Consider the following 19442-nt stretch of genomic DNA (forward strand, 5'->3'; position numbering starts at 1 on the left):
TTAAAATATTGTACTTACATTATTCCAACAGCCAAATTAAGCTAATTATGCCATACATAAGTTTCAGAAAACCGCTTCACAAATAACAGAAGTGCATCAAAGTTTATATATTTTATTGTCATGTGTTTGAAATTCAAATAAAGGTCAAATCCAATAGATCATCGCCAAAACATGGAATGGGCCATTTTGTAGCAGCATTTCTATATATTTTAATATATATTTTTTAATACATTTAATGTGGATTATAGCAACTTATTGATAAAATTATCTGTCACAGAAAAGAAGAATGCAAACACAGGTAATAACGAAACAGAGTTTATTGAAACACCAGGGAAGAACAAGGTGAGTAACTGGGTGGTAGATCAATATAGTGATACTGGCAGTGAAGTGACAGTTCTTATCTTTTGCAGATGGTGTGTAGAGAAGACTGGTGAACTGGATGGCTGGGAGATGCTCTGATGCTGAAGACGGAAGAAGGACTGAAGACTGGACAGTTCGAAACTGGATTGTAACAGGTAAGTATCCACAGGTAGGTAGTCGGGTAAGCGTTCAGTGTAGAACAGGGTTCCCAAACATGTTTTCCATGTCTCCTTAATCAAACACAACAATCAAACACTGATTCAGATCATCAGCTCATTAGTTGAGACTCCAAGACCTGAAATGGGTGTGTCAGACAAAGGAGACATGCAAAATGTGCAGTGTTGGGGAGGCTCCAGGAACGTGTTTGGGAACCCCTGGTGTAGAATGATGAGACAAGACAAGGTAGAACTGAGGCGCATGGGTTTAAATAGTGACTGTGATGGTGATTGAGTGCAGGTGGTGCTGATCAGTAGTCAGGTGATTTGGAGCAGCTCTTAATGACCGTGACGGATGACGACGGGGAGGGCCTCTGGCTCTGGGTGTGGGGCGATTGGGATGATTGGAATGGAATTCCTCTAGCAGTGCTGGGTCCAGGATATCGTCACGAGCGATCCAGGATCTTTCCTCCGGCCCGAACCCCTCCCAGTCAACGAGGTATTCGAATAGGCCGCCCCATCGTCAGGAGTCCAGGATGGTGTTGACTTTATAGATGTTTTCATCCGCAGGTTCCACTGGAGGAGGAGAAAGTATGTCATCAGCACCAGACCCTGAGGAAGAAGGAATCAGAGGGTTAGTGAAGGGCTTGAGGAGTGACACATGGAAAGAAGGTGTAATGAGGAGTAAGGAGGAAGGTTTAGCCTGTAGGTGACATTGTTGATCTGCCTCTGGATGGTGGTAGATGGATGTCCCTGGTTGAAAGCCAGACCTTCTGCCCAGGATGGTATTGGGGTGTCGCTGTTCTTCTAGTGTTGGCCTGACTCTTTTGTCTATGAACTGCCCTCTATAGGTGGATGTGAGCTAAGTCCGAGACCCTCTCGCTCTCCATCGATGACGAGGATGCCTGTGTGTGAGTTGGAAGGTGGCAAATCAATAAGGAAGTCAACCATGGTTGACTGAGAACTGGGAGTGGCAACAGTTTACCCTCAGGAAGATGACGTGGGACTTTTGAAATAGCGCAGACTGAGCTCCTGGGCAATATCGGGCCACCAGTAACGGTTGGTGTTTAGCGAGAGGGTCTGCTGGCTGCCTGGGTGTCCAGATCCCAGAAATGTGTGAACTCAGTCCATGAGGGACAGACAAAGACGAGTGGGAACATCGGTCTGCCTCTCAGGACCTCCCAGCGGAGCTGGCTCAGACTGCGTGGCTTCGGCTATTTGTTCATCGCTGGACCACTGTATAGGACTGACAATTATGGCTGGAGGGAGTATGGGTTCTGTAGGTGTGGAGACAATTTCAGACGATGAAGACGTGAAAGGGCATCAGCTCTCTGGTTCTTGTCACCAGGTCGGTATGTAACAGTGAAATTGAATCGAGTGAAGAAGAGAGTCCAGCGTGCTTTACGGGTGTTAAGTCTTTTGGCTTCACAAAGGTATTCAAGATTTCTGTGATCAGTGATGACCTCAAAGGGGTGTTTGGATCCCTTCAGCCAGTGACGCCATTCTTCTAAGGCCAGTTTTGATAGCCAGCAGTTCTCGATTCCCAATATCATAGTTATCCTCCATCATGGATGGAGTTTGGGAGGCTCACCCTGCCGCTGGGAGAGTACAGCTCCTACCCGGTGATGGAGGTGTCGACCTCGACGATGAAGGGGAGTTCTGGATCTGGATGAGTCAGGATAGGAGCTGTACAGAAGGCTGTCTTCAGTTGGTTGAATGCTGAAGTGGCTTCGGGGTTCCAGGACAGAGACTTGGGCCCATTACATAGCAGTAGAGCAATTTAGATAAAGGGGTTTGAGTGATTAATAATCAACATCTAACCTGACGAAAATGTATTTATTTAGTGTTATCCACATTATATTTAATCTGCAACAGCATTGTGAACTTTTATAAAGATACATTCGGTCATTAACTTTTAAATGCATTATTATGCATTATATACTGTCAGATCAACCTGCTACTATATTTCTCTCCTAAATGGTAGTAAATTAAATTAAATTGAAGTTGGAGGATTTTAACTGTGACAAGATGATGATGATGACAAGATGATGACAGGGCAATTTAAATGGTGACAGGATGCATGTAACTAAGCGACAGAGCATGCGTTAAAGATTATTATGATGAAGTATAAGTGCCAAAGCTTGCCTACTCTTCTGCTACACACTCAAAAGTATGTACTTTTTCTTCACAAAAACAGTATAGTTTTAGGGTATAGTACAGGTGAATTGGGACGCAGCATAGAGATTTCATTTAAAACATGTTCATTTGTGTTTCGAAGATGAATGAAAGTCTTATGGGTTTGGAATGACATGAGAGTGAGTAACTGATGACATTTTTTTCATTTTTGAACTAACCCTTTAAATGTCTTGAAATGTTTTGATTTTTACAACTGACATATTAAGATGTTCATAGCTTTGTCTGTGAACACCATAAACAGCAATGCAGCTTGGCATGCTTTCACATCTATGTAAATTTTTATTTTACTAAATCAGCCAGAAATATAATTATAAATATTCAACACGTGTTCAACTATATATAATAATAATTATAATTTGTTACATTTATATAGCGTGTTAGGACCCACACAGATCACAGGGTGAGCACCCCCTGCTGGCCTCACTATCAGAGATAAAGACATACAGTAATCAAAGACTGTTAAGAATAACAGTGAAATCACCACACTTCCACAATTTTCAACAAAGTCTGAATACTCTTTTATTTAAACATTTTAAAATGTTGTTTTGAAGGCTTGTCATGAACTTGTGTTTGCAATGTGAGATCTAAATAATTCAGTAATTCAGATTAATCTTTGTTGCATACTAACGGCATTTGTCACAACTAAATAGATTAATTGTACAAGACAGAAGTCGAGCCAAAATCTGATATATATTTCACAGAAAACACATACACACATACTGTGGAAAAGAATTTCCTCTTTAAGTACAAATTAAAGTAATCTAACATAATATTAACTCCACTGAAAAAAAGTGACTTTCACTCCTTTTGTGCTCATTCATAGTGTAAAAGATGTAATGTACATGATGTAATGAGTGCTTTTTAACAAATAATCCAGTCCAGCAGTTAAGATACGCCACAAGATAATTTAAAATTACTTCGGTTATTTAATAATATTAAAGGTAGTTTAGGCAATTTGTTTTATAAACAGTTTTTGTTAAACTGGTTCAAACTCTCTTCACATCCTGATAGCAATGAATAATAGAAGTGGTCTAAATATTAAAACACATATATCCTCTGTGGAAGTCTCAGGACAAAGAAATGTTCGTCCTATCATTGCATTTGGTTCGAATGAAATGATACAATGTCCTACCTGCCTGTCAACATATACACTGCTCAAAAAAATTAAAGGAACACTTTAAAAACTTATCAGATCTCAATGGGGAAAAATATCATCACAATACTCTGTGATAAGGACCTTCTACGGCCCTGTACAGCTCTCCTAGAGTAACTGCCTGTCTCCTGGAATCTCCTCCATGCTCTTGAGACTGTGCTGGGAGACACAGCAAAACTTCTGGCAATGGCACGTATTGATGTGCCATCCTGGAGGAGTTGGCCTGCCTGTACAACCTCTGTAGGGTCCAGGTTTCGCTTCATGCTACCAGTAGTGACACTGACCATAGCTAGTGAAAAACAGTCAGAAAAGATGAGTAGGGAAAAAGATGTCAGTGGCCTCCACCTGTAAAACCATTCCTGTTTTGGGGGTCGTCTCATTGTTGCCCATCTAGTGCACCTGTTGTTAATTTCATTAACACCAAAGCAGCTGAAACTGATTAACAACCCCCTCTGCTACTTAACTGACCAGATCAATATCCCAGGAGTTTAACTGACTTGATGCTATTCTCTGATTAAAAAGTGTTCCCTTCCATTTTTTTTGAGCAGTGTATTTCCATACCTCCGCTAACCCTTTTCGCGTAGGATCACACATCATGAGCGCATTCCGTAAGGCTATGCAGAGTTTTACACAGACAGTAACCGGGCGCTGTGAACAAACAGCAGCCACATTTTACAGTTCCTTCTTAACCAAAACAATGAGCTTATGCTGCTTTCTCGCCATGTCGTAACTGTAATTACGAGATGGCAACCCTTGATGTTCTGCCCGGAGATGTTCACGTCCTCAGACTAGAATTTATGCGTTTCTATGTCAACACTATCAAAGCCGAAATAATTCTGCAGCAGTCAGGTGGTACAACTTTAGAGCTCTGTATGTTGTTACATTCATTATTATTGTAAAGTTATGTGCTTTAATTTAACGCCGTCTCTTGTCTCGTGATTCTTTGCAGAAACTGCTCTATGCATTCATGACTTTTAGAGGAGGTGTGGCTTTGGAGAGTGTTCAGAAAGGAGGGTGGGATCTCATGCTTTCAAAGCTAACTTGCTATTTAGCCACTCTGAAATTGCTTACCCTATTAGATTAAAAAAATGAAACTTGCTAGAATGCTAGGCCTACAACATACTTTAAACTGACAACATATTTCTCACTACTGTGAGTTTCATTCCACACCCACCCAAATCAGATTTTACTCTGAGTAAGGTCCACACATTGCCTGCTAACAATGAATTTGTTCTCACTGCACACAATCCTGCTTAATTTAGGTTTTGCAAGTCACTAAAACCTGTGTCCTGTATTGATGATGATGATTCTTACTATTATAAAACAAAAACAAAATTTGGTTTTGTCCACTTATTTCTCTGCCCACTGCCAACAGCAACAAAAACGATTTCATTTGTAATTCAAAGGTAATTGCACACCAATATTATACAGAGTGTAGTAGTGAACAAAAGAACAAATTTCATATTTTTCCTCTTAACAACTGTCTTTACCGAATAACAATTTCCTAAAACTCCTGTAATTACAAAATGAATCAATTCAAATATCAACTCATAAAGCCCCTTTTTGTAATAACCATTCTATGATTTAATTTGATCAATCACAAAACTATTTTGATTACAGTTTCCAACTGACTCTATACGATTGTGGATAGTTTGTGTGAAGTGTGAGATTACTTGGCAGCGAACTACCCCTGCTGTACCTGTTGCTGGTCACCAGTTGTGAGGTACGGAAAGGAGGCCCATATACAATTGGTTCTTTTGGCACCGAAGAAAAGCTGCTAGTAGGGGATGTAACCGCTATTACAGGCGCCATCTCATGTGGGCCATCAACTAACTCGTAGGACACTCTTTGCTTCCATTCTGCTGGTGTTTCTGGTAGTGATTTTCTATGAGCAGCAGACTTTTTGACCTCATCGAGAACAAAAGGCCTTTGAGCAACTGCCTCCATAGAAGAGAGTGTTTTTTTGGGATGCTCCACCCAAGAATATTGCCTATTCAGTGATTCGCGTGTTGGATGGACACCTGAGGTGGACACAGGGTAAGCGGGAGACACAGAGGACAGTCTCTGAGGAAAAGACAAGGAACGGCTCCTGCTGAATCCCTACAGTGAAAAAAAGATGGACATTCACTTATCAGTACTAGTAAAACAATTCAGTATACTTAAGTTGTCACAGTAGTTGACTCATGAACCTTATCAAATCATCACATATTTAGTTTGTAACATGAAGAATCTATTGTCACTTATGGATTTCTCACAAGACATTTTACAACAAAACAAAAAAATAAATTATTACATGCTTTTAGACTGCCCTCATCTGGACTCCATCTGTAAATGCTCTTTAGAGACATTGGGCTCATTTTGGGTTAGGGGAGGTCAGGGTTGTTTGCCTACAGGGCTTGGTTGCCACAGGATTAATTCTGTGGTTATAAGTGGTCATCATGCTTTATAATTAGATACTGTCACAACATTTTTCAGAGTGGCTGCACTTTTGAAAAGAGGAAGATTTTTTAAATATTATCAAATATGAATATTAGTTAATAAAGACATATAATAATTAAAATATGTATATAATTTAATTATATATAATTAAAAATATTTTAAAAATTAAAATTAATCACATTTAACACATTAATCATATAATACAATACATATAATACTTTTTATAATAATACAAAGTACTAGATGTAGTAGTTTTTGTTGTGGGGTGTACTCATTTTTGCATTACATTAGTTATATTATTAGCCTTACTTTCATGTTATAAGTTAAACAGATGTTATATTAAACTTAGTCTTGTTAACATTTTGGAAATTGTTTTTGTATTCATTGAGATATTGTTTAAAATGTTACATTTCAAAGGGGGTGTACTCATTTACGCTGAGCACTGTATATATTACTAATATTGTGATTGTGATTTTTTTTTTCTTCCTTTTTCTATTATTCAGTCACCCTGAAATATTTTTGATTTTACATAACTATTTACTGTAACTACAAGTTTATACTCTCTCAGTTTAGGAAGATGGGAGAAAGAAAATTCTGCAAGTCATACAGTATGCTCTGAACATACTCTCCAAATTATCTCAGAAATTCTGACATTGCCTCTGTCAGACAAAACTGCTGTACTCTAGTGTCGTCATTAGAACATGATGATTGAGTTGGGGGTGGGGATATTTCAGCACTTACCTCTGGTTAAAGGCACTTGACTAGTTAAGAGGTTTAAGACCTATCAAATTGCTAAGCAGAAATGGTCTTACTAGGGTTTGTGTGTTGCAAACATGGTGGAGCGACAGCTATTTTTAAAATGAGCTATGTGCAGCGTTAAAGGGATAGTTCACCCAAAAATGTTTTCATCACTTACTCACTCTCAAGTTGTTCCAAATCTGTACGAGATTATGTCTTCTGTTGAACACAACAGAAGATATTTTAAAGATTGTTGGTAATCAAACATTTAACGGTTGTCATTGACTTCCATAGTAAAAAAAAAAAAATACAATGGAAGTCAATGGTTACCGTCAACCATCTGGTTACCAACATTCTTTAAAATATCTTCTTTTGTGTTCAACAGAAGAAAGAAACTCATACAGGTTTGGAACAACATTAGGGTGAGTAAATGATGACAAAATTTTCATTTTTGGGTGAACTATCCCTTCAAGAAAACCACAGTCTCTAAGCCACTGCAAGCTACCCATAGTATTTCAACTGTTTGTGAAGAACAGAATTAATCTGACAGAATAAAGACTACACCTGTTGACACTGTTCAAATAATGGTAAGCCAATGCAAAATCACATAATTTAAGGTTGTTTAATGTTGTTTAAAGTTTTTTGTGCTTTTAAAATTTAGTATTTGTTGACTAATTTTAGTACTTATTGACCCAAGGTGCATTTTTATTACACTGAAGATGTTCCATTTAAGGACTGGTCTTTGAAGGACCAGAAAGAAAGCAGGTAGAGGAACATGAGTAATATGGAAATATAGGGGGGGAAATAGAGAGCACAGAAAGCTGAGACAGAGCTGATGGAAATATTTATTAAAGGGAAGGATCAAGACGTGCAAGGGAAAGAAGAAACAAGAACAGAAGTAACATAGTTCAGAATGATAGTTGAATTAGTACAAATAAATATGCTAAAAGTATTCTGTACACCCATCCTTTGTTTTCTGCACTTGAACAGTGTCTAAATACAATACATTACAAATAATTAATTTACAAAATACATAATGAGAATGAATTAGGGTTCTGACAGAATTGCAAAGGAAACTCAGTCCAAGGGGAGATCTAGGATACTGTAGCCAAAATGTAGAATCTAATGCTTTTAACACTGATTATTTCATTGGTGCTTTGCCTGGCCACAAATATGAGAAGTTTACATTCCTTTTTCATAACCCAGGCCCACTTGGCATAATGTGGTGAATGTGATGTGTTGCTTTACACAAGAAATAGAAAATGTTTATCTACAAAAGACAGATAAAAATAAATTGTAACTGAAATTGTAATTGAAACATATCACAATAAAATTGTGAAACTAATCAAATCAATTTATGCTATAAATTGTAGAACTGTTCTATAATGTATGAAATTCCTATCTTGCGTATTGATCTAGGAAGCATCATTAAAAGGGTCATGACATGAGGACCACAAAAATTTCTCCTAACTGCAAAAACAGAATTTTTTGAATCTGCCAACAAAAAAAAAAATGTTTTGCATACTATACTTTTTTGTGCAAAACACTTTACTAACATTAAAAGTGAATCTCAAGAAACATTAAAATATAATATAAAAAGCATGTCATGACCTAACGTTGCAAAATTACTGGTTTCCATTGCTTGCCAGTGTTTGACTTTTTGGCTGAAAACTTTGGTCTTGGAGCCACTGGTAATGAACATCGTGAAGCATATTCATTATTCATGGGTAAAGAAGACCCTACAAAAACATTGCCCCCAGTCCTACTAGGAGCATTGGAGGTGTTTCTGGAGCCATCATACATGGATCGCTGTTTCCCATCTAATTGTTGTGGAACAATGGTTGCCTCATTTGATGTAGACTGACGGACAAATGGGTATGGAACATTTACCTCTCCAGTGGCTTTAGATGGCTTTAGAACTGGCTGTGTACTTTTGGAAAAACTATTTGGGGATGGAGAGAATGTTGTAGATGCCTCATGAGTGACGGACTGGGTCTGAAAACTGGTAGGGGTTTGATTAGAAGTTTGCTTAGACTCTTTAGGGGAAACTGTTTCCTTAGCCTCTAGAGTGGAATTGTAGGTAAAAAGCGAGGAATTCAGTTGGTAAGGCTGATGTTTCATGACGTCCAGAACATTGAGATGTTTGGGTGGTGGATTCATCTTCTCTTTGTTTGTTTTAGGCTTTATCTTTGGACTAGTTGCAGGAGGGGGTTGTTTAACTGCTGCAAGGGGATAAAAGGGGGACAAAATAGGATTGTAGGACACTGGAGGTGGGGCACGGACATTAGAAGAGTATTTCCAAGTGCTTGGCATTGAAAGTGTTGGCGATGAGGATCTGGCCTTGTTGGCTCGCACAGTCTCATCGTCCACCACAAATTTTTCCATACGGGACTGTCTCCGAGCAAACAGTTCAGCTCCTTTTCCTTTAAGGTTCAGCCCCTCAGAAGCACCTGCATCTGATGAATACCCTTTAGGAGAAGCTGATGGAGCCTTAGATGTATGAACGTATGTGCCCAGGTGTTGGGGTGGACAGGAAGCAACAGAGTTACCGTCCTTTTGTGACCTAATCCATGATGTTTTAGACTGGGAAGGACCAGCATGGAGTGAATCTGATTTATGTTGGGCCTGATGTGGTTGTGGAGTCCAGGCTGATTGATGCAGATCTGGTGAGTGGGATGGAACCCAAGCAGGTGATGCCTGCTGTGATATTGGCTGAGTTGACAATAAGGGCCGGGCTCTTCCTGCAGGCTGTAGCTTTGGTGGGTTTGGTTGGGGTATTGCCTGCACCTGGGCATGCCCCATAACTGGAACTGAGCTTGATGCTGCAAGGGGACTCCTAGAGATGGCATGGCCCTCTGCAGCCCAGGGAGGGCGAGCTGGGTTGATAACAGGTTTGGGTAGGACAGGTGGAGGGTTTTTCTGCTTGATTGTTGGAGCTTGCATGAAATTGCATGCTTCAGCACCAAGACTGAGAAAGTCCTCTTCTGGAAATGACTCTGTTAAGGACTTCTGATCTCCTTTCTTTTGAAGCAGGGGCATTTCTTTCAAGTCTGTCTTGCTTGCTCCTCTCCTTTTAGTTTCTGGCAGAATCCCTGTTTTAATTGCAGGTATAGCAATACGTTCATCACGTGAAGCAATGATGTCTGATGTGGGGGACCAAACCTGTGGGGTGGTGTTTACCGGAACAGTAACTTTGAATATGTTTTCAGGTTTCTTAGGTGTTGGGCTTGAGACACCTCTGACTGGTGAAAAAGTTTTTTTGCCTTGATTATGACCACCAAGGAAGGGCTTAGCAGTTCTGTTGGGAACAAGGGGTCTGGGAACAGCCAAACCTTGGTATGGATCCAGACCATTCATACCATTTGCTGACTGTAGCAACATCTGTTGCTGAACTGGCTGCTCTTGATACTGCTGTTGTTGTCTTTCATAGACATCTTGTGGGGCTTGTGTACTTTCTTCTTGTGGAGGATGCTTTACAATTTCACCTACTGGTTCCACAATTGCATCCACTGGTATGCCTTTTCTTTTCATTTCCTCTTGTTCCACAGAAAGCTCATCCATCCTTTGACGCCTCTTGGCAAACATTAAGACTCCCTTGCCTTTTGTCTGTGGAAGATGCTCCATTGTTTCCAAGTTATACTCAGCCTGTGCTTAAAAATTCAGATGTAGCTCAAAACAGAACCTTAGTTCTGAGCAATTTTTGAAGGGCGTGGCAATCTGAAGTCCTGACTTACTTTGTAGTGTACAATCTCATTCTCATCCTGAAATCTGTCATCTAGAAGCTGTACCAGCGTAGCTAACCAGCGTGAACCTTCTGACCCTTTCTGGACACTTCTTGAACATCAACACACCCTTGTTTTCAGCAGTGAAAAGCAAAGCGTTATGTTTATTTGTAGAGCTGGGTTTTTTCAGCTGTTTCACTGACCGTACCTCACTCCGTCTTAGTCCTGTGAAAGAAAATTCAGGACAAGGAAATAAAAAAATAGCAGGAAAATTATGAAAAAGGGAAATACACAGCACAATACAGGAATTATTTAGAAATTCGTACATTAATGCATTTGGGACAACATGATGCAGCATGGTCTCGTAGGTCACAAACACACACCTTTTGTGGCCACAAACACAGGAACCTTTTAGTAGTTCCTGTTCTGTACACACAGAGTTCAGTAATTTACGGGAGTGACAACCACATTCTACAACCAAATTAACTCCCGAAAAATTCAGGTAGTGACAACCGCATTTACAAAAATTATTTGCAGTGTGTACAGAACCAAACTGAACAACTAGTTGTTAATGATGTATTTAAATGTGTATCAGAGTTGTGTCTCTTTTCTGTATGGATGGTGCAAGAAATCAGATAAAACAAGGCACTTCTTGACTCATTATGTTGCCAGATATTGCTAGAAAAAAACAACAACAAATAAGATCAAGCCCTAAACTTAGATACAAATATCAAAATATTGTGACCTGCACTTGCCTACTTTATTAACTCTATAAACTGGATATCCATATGAGCCATGCCCAATCAACAAAGCCCAAAGAAGCTTAATAAGCGCCACTTAAAGTGGACATGGCAACACTTCAAGAACATGCACTGTGAAGCAACCTTCAAACAAAACAAGATGACTCAGTTGACAGTGGTTTAGTTAAAACCATCGAGCATATCAAGTAGTTGGTCACTTTAATATTGCTTTGGTCAAAAATAATGGATGCCAAACATGCGAGATGCTAGAACATTGCTATGGTTACCACAGTGTCAATCATAGCAATTTCGAGAATGAGTTCAACTCTAACACACAAAACAATAATTTAGGGGATTCTCTACTGTATTTTACACTCATTAAAATTAACGGAATGCATAGCTTATATAAAAAATTGGATGACCAGTAATTTCCTACTACTAAATTCAGAAAAAACAGAGATTCTAATTATTGGACCAAAAACCTCTGCACGTAATAACCTAGAATACTGTCTAACACTTGATGGCTGCTCTGTTAAGTCTTCGTCGTCAGTTAGGAACCTGGGTGTGCTCTTTGATACCAATCTTTCATTTGAAAGCCACATTTCTAGCATTTGTAAAACTGCATTCTTCCATCTTAAAAATATATCTAAACTACAACATATGCTCTCAATGACAAATGTGGAACAGTTAGTTCATGCGTTCATGACCTCAAAGCTAGATTACTGTAATGCTCTACTGAGTGGTTGCCCTGCTCATTTGATAAACAAACTACAGCTCGTACAAAATGCAGCAGCTAGAGTTCTTACTAGAACCAGGAAGTATGACCATATTAGCCCGGTTCTGTCAACACTGCATTGGCTCCCTGTTAAACATCGTATAGATTTTAAAATCTTGCTAATTACTTACAAAGCACTAAATGGTTTAGCTCCCCAGTACCTGAGTGAGCTCTAAACACATTATAGTCCTTCATGTCTATTGCAATCTCAGAATTCAGGCCAGCTGATAATACCTAGAATATCCAAATCAACCGCAGGTGGTAGATCCTTCTCCTATTGGGCACCTAAACTCTGGAACAATCTTCCTAGCATTGTTCAGGAAGCAGACACACTCTGTCAGTTTAAATCTAGACTAAAAAGACATCTCTTTACCCTGGCATACACATAACACATTATCAATTGATGTTTTCAAATCCGTTAAAGGATTGTTACGCTGCATAAATTAGGTCAGCCGAAACCGGGAACACCTCCTATAACACCAGATGTACTCGTTACATCAGAAGAAGAATGGCATCTATGCTAATATTAGTCTCTCTGTTTATCCCGAGGTTTACCGTAGTCAGCCGGATCCGGGCCGGATCCAGGTGAGATCGAGGACGTGCGCCTAGACACAACGACAACGCAGCTCTAAAGTGTTAGTGTAGTGATATATACTCAAGTAGTCATGTATGTATTGTTTATCATTAATATTATTAGTTATCATTTGTTAAATATGATGGTTCTTGTGTTAAATATATGTATATGTATTTGTATATAGTACTGTGCAATGATGCCAACTTGAACATCACTTAGACCTGTAGACGCTGGCGGGTGACGCTAGAGGGTGATCGTGAGCCGCAGGACAGGGAGCTTCATTTATATATGAAGAAGTCACACTGCCAGTCACTGAAATACAGTTGAAAGATAGCTAATTCCTTGCTGTTTATGTGTTTTTACAGGTAAGATGAGTGATGTGGCATCACAGTTTGTGTTTATAAAATGTTTATACGTTAGTTCTATGTGTTAGTTTGATGAACTTGTATATTAAATCGATAAATGTAGCCGCATCGCCGCACCAGCGGTTGAGGTGCGGCTGGCGGCGCCCGCGCGAGAGATTGAGCAATCGCGGCTGGGAAGCGGCCGACTCCGCTGCGCTGGTAGAGGCCGTGCGAGGCATTACGACATAATAGAGTGCTTAATGTTGTCAGAGAATATAATTGCAGTGCGCTCAATGTTGTTATAAAAGAGAGTTGATTGATATTTGTTTATTATTACGGTTGTGTTCTGTAATTCTGTCATGGGTTAGGGACAACTAAATTGCTGATACAGAGAGTTTACAACAGAGCACACAGAGATAAATATAGCCTACTGAAAAGGAAACAAAGTGCTTATACACCGTTTGTGTATGTTTATTGATGTAATGAAAATGTTAATGCGTTACAGACAGTATACAGCATTATATTCTCATTTTCTTTTGATGTATTGCCAGAAGATTGTGCAAAGTGAGTTTATTGAAAGAGAGCTTCATTTATATATGAAGAAGTCACACTGCCAGTCACTGAAACACAGCTGAAAGATAACTAATTCCTTGCTGTTTATGTGTTTTTACAGTGTTTCAGCAATAAAACAATATATGTGCCACCAGAAGTCTCCGCCTCTCCTGTTTGTGCAACATCAGCAGAGATTGTGTCAACTAGACCATCCCCTGTGAAGGCCTCATCGACACGACAGTCACTGGCACAGATCCTCAACAAACCGTCCCATACCGGCGTGATGAATACGATCCTCAACTAGATGGAACTGGAATAAATACTTTGACTGTCACGATCCCAATCGGACTTATGAAAGCTGCCTGAATCATAATCAGCGACTGAGCCTGGTTTCTCCCAATTTCTTTGTTGTATGTCAGAGTTCTTCAGCTCAAGTCCTGAAGTGCCGAGCGCAGGTTGGAAGTGTGTCACTTCAAAGTTTGTGAAAATAAAAAGTTTTTACCTGTTAACTGTCTGTCCCACTTTTTGAGCATAAACATAAAAATGATTTTTCCGACTTCAATTGTTAAAAAAAAGTTGCTCTTGAATACTTCAGAGCACAGACTTAAGTTTTTTTAAGGAAACACTTCACAGATTATTGTAGAAGTAAAAAAAAAGTTGCAAAAGTAAAGTTTAAAAAAGTTATAGAAGTTTAAGTTTATGAAACTTTAAAATATAAAAATATAATTTTTTTAAATTTTATATAAAATATATATTTTATAAAACATGTTGAACTCTAAAATTTCAAGAAAATCAAAGCTAAATATCTGAAGTTGAAATCTCAAAAAAAGAGTTTTCAGTAAGATTTTTTGGGGCGTAGCTATGGAAGCACGTTTCCGCCACTAAATAAAAAAATAAAAGCAGTAATTGTGACTTTTTATCTCAGAAATATATATTTTTTAAATTTTATATAAAATATATATTTTACAAAACATGTTGAACTCTAAAATTTCAAGAAAATCAAAGCTAAATATCTGAACAAGTTCTGTGCCAAATTTTAGGTTGATATCTCAAAAAAAAAAACTTTCAGTAAGATTTTTTGGGCGTAGCTATGGAAGCCCGTTTTCGCCACTAAATCAAAAAAAAAAAAAAAAAATAGTAATTGCGTCTTTTTATCTCAGAGTTCTGACTTTTTGAGAAAAAAAAGTTTCACGCAATTGTGAGATATAAACTTGAAAAAAAGTCAGAATTGTGACTTTATATCACAATTGCGAGTTTATATCTCAGAATTCTGACTTTATATTACGCAATTGCGAGTTTATATCAAGCAATTCTGACTTTATAACTCGCAATTGTGAGAAAAAAAGTCTGAATTCTGAGATAAAAAGTCGCAATTACTGTTTTTATTTTTTTTATTTAGTGGCGGAAACGGGCTTCCATACGTAGCACCAAACTTTTCCATTAGATGACATCCAGGCTCCACTGGTGACCATAAAAGGTCTCTTTGAATTCCATATATGGTTTGAGTGAGCTGAACCATATATTTCCATAATTTTCATAATATTTATGAAGTAAACATCCTATTCAGAAGTAGTTTGGGCAGTAATGTTAATATCTGATTTGAATTCAACCTCTAAAAACCTCCCAAAAAAAACAAAAAAAAAAAACAAGGAATGAACCAGGGAGTGTTATAGTTTGGCACCGCATCACAAATGGAGAATCTATCGCTATTTCTCTATTGCTCTGTCACTTCTTTTGAAAATCAGTCACCAAATATGAAAACTAGAGTCTGAAAGCTTTAAAATGTTATGTGGTTTGTCAAGATTACTTTAGGTTTAGACTAAGATATTATAGTTATAAATGTGTAATCGCAAATGTCCCACAGCTGGGGGGAGGGGCAGTCTTAAAAATAGTGGTTAAAAACATTTTTATAAATCATAAATTCAGAAATTTATTCTTTGTAATGTGTGATAAGTATTGACATTGAAAGTTAATTATTTCAACCTGATTGTATGTGTTTTTCCATAGTATTGAATCCAATTAGGGTCAATTTGACCCGCACCAGCAAGGTTGTACCCAGAAATCGAACAGCACATGAGGGTTAAATGCAGTTGTCACTCCTGAAATTTTACAGTGTGTACATGGCCATAGTGCACCTTGAAATTTGCATAGGTCATCTCATATGTAATTACCATGGTTAATATCTGTGTTTAGGCACCAACTATTATTTAAAAGTATTAATAATTTAATGTATTATTAAGCAATTTCAATATTGTATCATGCCCTTTTAGGTAGAACATTTAAAGTGAGGTCTTTTATTGTCTATTAGCTCTCTATATCACACAAGCCTCAGTAGAACATTGTTAGCTGGGTTAGTTGAAACTCATTTAAACTTTAGGTCTAACCATTTTTATTATTATTATTATTAAAAAATAAATAATTCAGTAATTAAAATTAATCAGACACATTTTCATCAAAACAATTCTGACTGCATTAATACAACTTTAAATAAGAAAAAAGTATGAGGGAATGCCTCAAGTTGTACCAGAGAAAATAAGCAAACACTTACACTATAAATCCAGGCAATCTATCTTCACGACTTTGTAAAAAAACAATTTTCTAATGCTGACATTGAGCTTTCTAACAGTCAGCTAAGTCTGAAGCACCCTGACTTACGGAGAGCTTTTTTAGGTGAACAAACATTGCAAGAGGTCATAAAACCCCTTGGCTAAAGTGGTTATCTGTGCAAACTGTGTCAGTGCTAACACTGTGGTGGGGTGGCAGTACTATGAAGGGAAAGAGTAAGCAAGTAAAAGAACAAGTGAGAGAGGGGGGGTGGGGGGATGGGGGGGTCCACCATTTAATGGAGTCAGGGCTCCTCACCAAGGGATCATATGACAAATCTCTACTGACACATGCTGGTGCCTATCAAACCAGTGGCTTGAGGACTACTGCACTATTGAACTATTATTTAAGAAGCTCTCAAATGCTGGTTTGGCATATGGCTTGCCTCATCCATCCTAAACCATGTACAGTATTGACAAATGATGAGAAATTTAAGAGAAAAATCAAAACCGATATAAAAATTACTTTATGCACTTGTTGCTTCTAATTGCATATCAGACAGCTATCTGCATCCAACAGCAAAACCTAACAATCCTTGAGTGTTTCAGTCTGTGAGGAAATTTATGTAAGTTTATAGAATATCAGCATAATCAGAGTATACATTCCTAGTAAAGCAAGGGAAGGCCAGTGTGAAAACCCTATTCCAGTATTGGTTGGTTATTTCTGTACATGCACTCTAACAGTCAAGACATGCTCATGCAAGCATTTACCTTACAAACCAGCCAAATGATCAAATTTCAAAAAAAAAAAAAAATTATATAATTTATATTTTATATTGTTATAATTATATTTACCATATTAGAGTTATGAAAGGTACAGTAATAATGCATTAAATTACAGTTTATTTAAAATTTCTTTCATTAAATAACATTAGATGACAGTAGAATAATGACCATCAGTGGAGACGTGAAGAAAAAGAAAAACAGACAGATATAGACAAAGACAACCACGAAGGACATATTTGGAGAAGGTTTGTCTTACGTGCCTGTCTTGCTTGGTGTCTGCTGAGTCTGGTTGGTTCCGTCAAGGAGCCAGTGCCCCTCTACTCTGCCTGCTCAGCACCCTGGACTTGAATTCCACTTGACATACACGAGGTCCCACACCTCTCCCTCCTCCTCCTCTTCCGTCTCCTCCTCTTCTTCAGCCTTTTTTTTCTTCTTCGGTTTACAAGGAATCAAAAAGTTCCTGCTTCAAGTTCTCTGGGTTCTAGTGAGAACATGTGGTAGAAGAGCTGTAGTCCACTTGACTCTGTTGTCATGTTCAGATATGGGGAGGCAGGTATTTTGAGAAGGGTCCATATCAGTCTCTTCAGTGTGGGAATAGGGAGTTGCTCTCTCATCCTGAAGAGGGTTTTAGACCTGGTGTCAATGTTAGTCAAAACACGCTCACAGAACCTTCAGTTAAGTGACCAGAGAGATGTACACTTGCATGGTGGGGCTCTTGATGTTGTTAACACTTTCTGTTTCTCCACAATGGATCTGTGAATTTCTTCTGTTGTAGTACAGACAGCACACACATGGACATAGTAAAAACATGGAATATAAAATATAAATGACAAAAAAATAAAATACCATTTGTTTTGCTTATGCCATTAAGAAAATGAGTGAAAGTGCATGTAGAAGGCATAAATGTATTGATCTTATTACCATTAATGTGATACTGTAGTAGATATTCCAGTAGCTGTAATAGTTAAATACTTTTTTTGTTGTGCAACCATTTTTACATTTTAGAAGTAATATAAATTACTTCTATTTACCTTGCAAAGTTACCTTAATGTCCATTGCTTGATTTCCTATACAACAATGTATCAAAAACCAAAAACATTTTATTTTTGCACCCATTATATTAATTATAGAATTCACTTATGCTCATTGAGCCAATGAATGGATATTTACAGAGAGAACAATAACTAAGATATAAAAATAATTTAAAACATCTGTTGGCACAAACTCCTTTGCTATTCCAGACACTTAACCCGGAAAGTAATGGTGCACTGCAAATAAGCACATCTACTGTAACACAGCCCTAATATAGGCAAGTGAATGAAATGGCTTCTGGGATCTTTTAAACTGATTCTGGGCCCTAAAAAACTGAACCTCCACAGAAAAGTTTTATCTGATCTTAGACTCTTTTTGCTATTGTACAGAAAAGACTAAACAATACTTTGAGCAACTAAATAATTTAGCCCTCTCTATAAACTGTGAAATAAACATGCAGTATCTCTCACACATTCTTCTTGATAAACACCTTACTGTTAGGCAACAGAAAAACTAAAATCAAGTAGGAGTATAAAAAGATCTAATAAAATGAATAAAATAATAACAATTATTGTTGTTGTTTGCTCATATTCTTTTGTAAATTTTTATCACCAATAACATTCCGTACTGCAACATATTTCCTCAACAAACCATCCACAGCAGTGAAATACACTAACTTTGTGTTGTCTTAACTGCATAACCATAAAACGTTCATGAATTAAGGAGTGTTCAAAATCCAGGTCCAGGCATGCACACATGTATTTAGTGATTTCCAAAATCACACAAATTCACCAAGACACAGTGAGATAATGGAGTGCATTCATTCCTCTTCCTCAATAGGGAGTCTGCAGTACTGTCTGGAAAGCCATCAGCTCTTCTGCTTTCTCTAGAAGGAATGGTATTCACTGTTTGTGTCTAAATGTTAAACTAGCATTTGTGTCCTGGAAGCCAAACACAACAGTGTGGTGGCTGTTTTCCATATTGTGTGCTCTGTAGGCCATGTTTTCTCCTCCTGATGCTCCTTACACAGTCTCATTGCCATTTATGTCTCATTACGATTACACAAGCGTGGACAGAGATAAGATATGATTGGGAATTATCACCTAGGTTTTTGTATCATATGACTGCATTTTACTCCATATGACCTATGTACTGTAAATTATTATATGCATAAAAAAATTTGCTCATCGTCTTTCATATTGCAATACTGATAATGCAAAATGAATAATGGTCATCAATTACTCACCCTCGTGTCGTTCCAAACACAAATGAAGATATTTTAAATGAAATCTGACAGATTTCTGTCCCTCCATTGAGTTCATAATGAGATCAT

The 19442-nt window shown here is 37.9% G+C and overlaps 1 protein-coding gene and 1 long non-coding RNA gene across 3 annotated transcripts; one reads left to right on the forward strand and one right to left on the reverse strand.

Annotated features, from left to right (window-relative positions):
* Nucleotides 1-302: 302 nt before the first annotated feature.
* On the reverse strand, nucleotides 303-17504 carry synpo2b (synaptopodin 2b). Of its 2 annotated transcripts, none has more exons than XM_051893700.1 (3): nucleotides 17334-17504; nucleotides 8932-10988; nucleotides 303-5964 (listed from the first exon to the last, which is right to left on the reverse strand). In XM_051893700.1, the coding sequence occupies exons 2-3, from the start codon at nucleotides 10663-10665 to the stop codon at nucleotides 5479-5481; spliced, it is 2220 nt and encodes a 739-aa protein (XP_051749660.1). In that variant the 5' UTR covers nucleotides 10666-10988; nucleotides 17334-17504; the 3' UTR covers nucleotides 303-5478. The 2 variants fall into 2 exon arrangements, with proteins under 2 accessions (XP_051749660.1, XP_051749670.1); XM_051893710.1 differs by lacking the exon at nucleotides 17334-17504 and adding an exon at nucleotides 16297-16363.
* Nucleotides 13109-14257, forward strand: LOC127512671 (uncharacterized). The gene is made up of 2 exons (XR_007930240.1): nucleotides 13109-13217; nucleotides 13870-14257. It is a non-coding gene; the product is annotated as an uncharacterized LOC127512671 (long non-coding RNA).
* Nucleotides 17505-19442: the final 1938 nt, after the last annotated feature.

The sequence above is a fragment of the Ctenopharyngodon idella genome, chromosome 1, assembly GCF_019924925.1.
Source record: "Ctenopharyngodon idella isolate HZGC_01 chromosome 1, HZGC01, whole genome shotgun sequence".
In the NCBI taxonomy this organism is placed as follows: Eukaryota; Metazoa; Chordata; class Actinopteri; order Cypriniformes; family Xenocyprididae; genus Ctenopharyngodon; species Ctenopharyngodon idella.

What these genes read in the sequence shown, in the direction of transcription:
- synpo2b (XM_051893700.1), bottom strand. Translation starts at nt 10,665, where the DNA reads ATGGAGCATCTTCCACAGACAAAAGGCAAGGGAGTCTTAATGTTTGCC. An exon ending in CATCTAAAGCCACTGGAGAG is followed by an intron (nt 5,965 to 8,931) that starts GTAAATGTTCCA and finishes TTTTCACTGTAG; the next exon opens with GGATTCAGCAGGAGCCGTTC.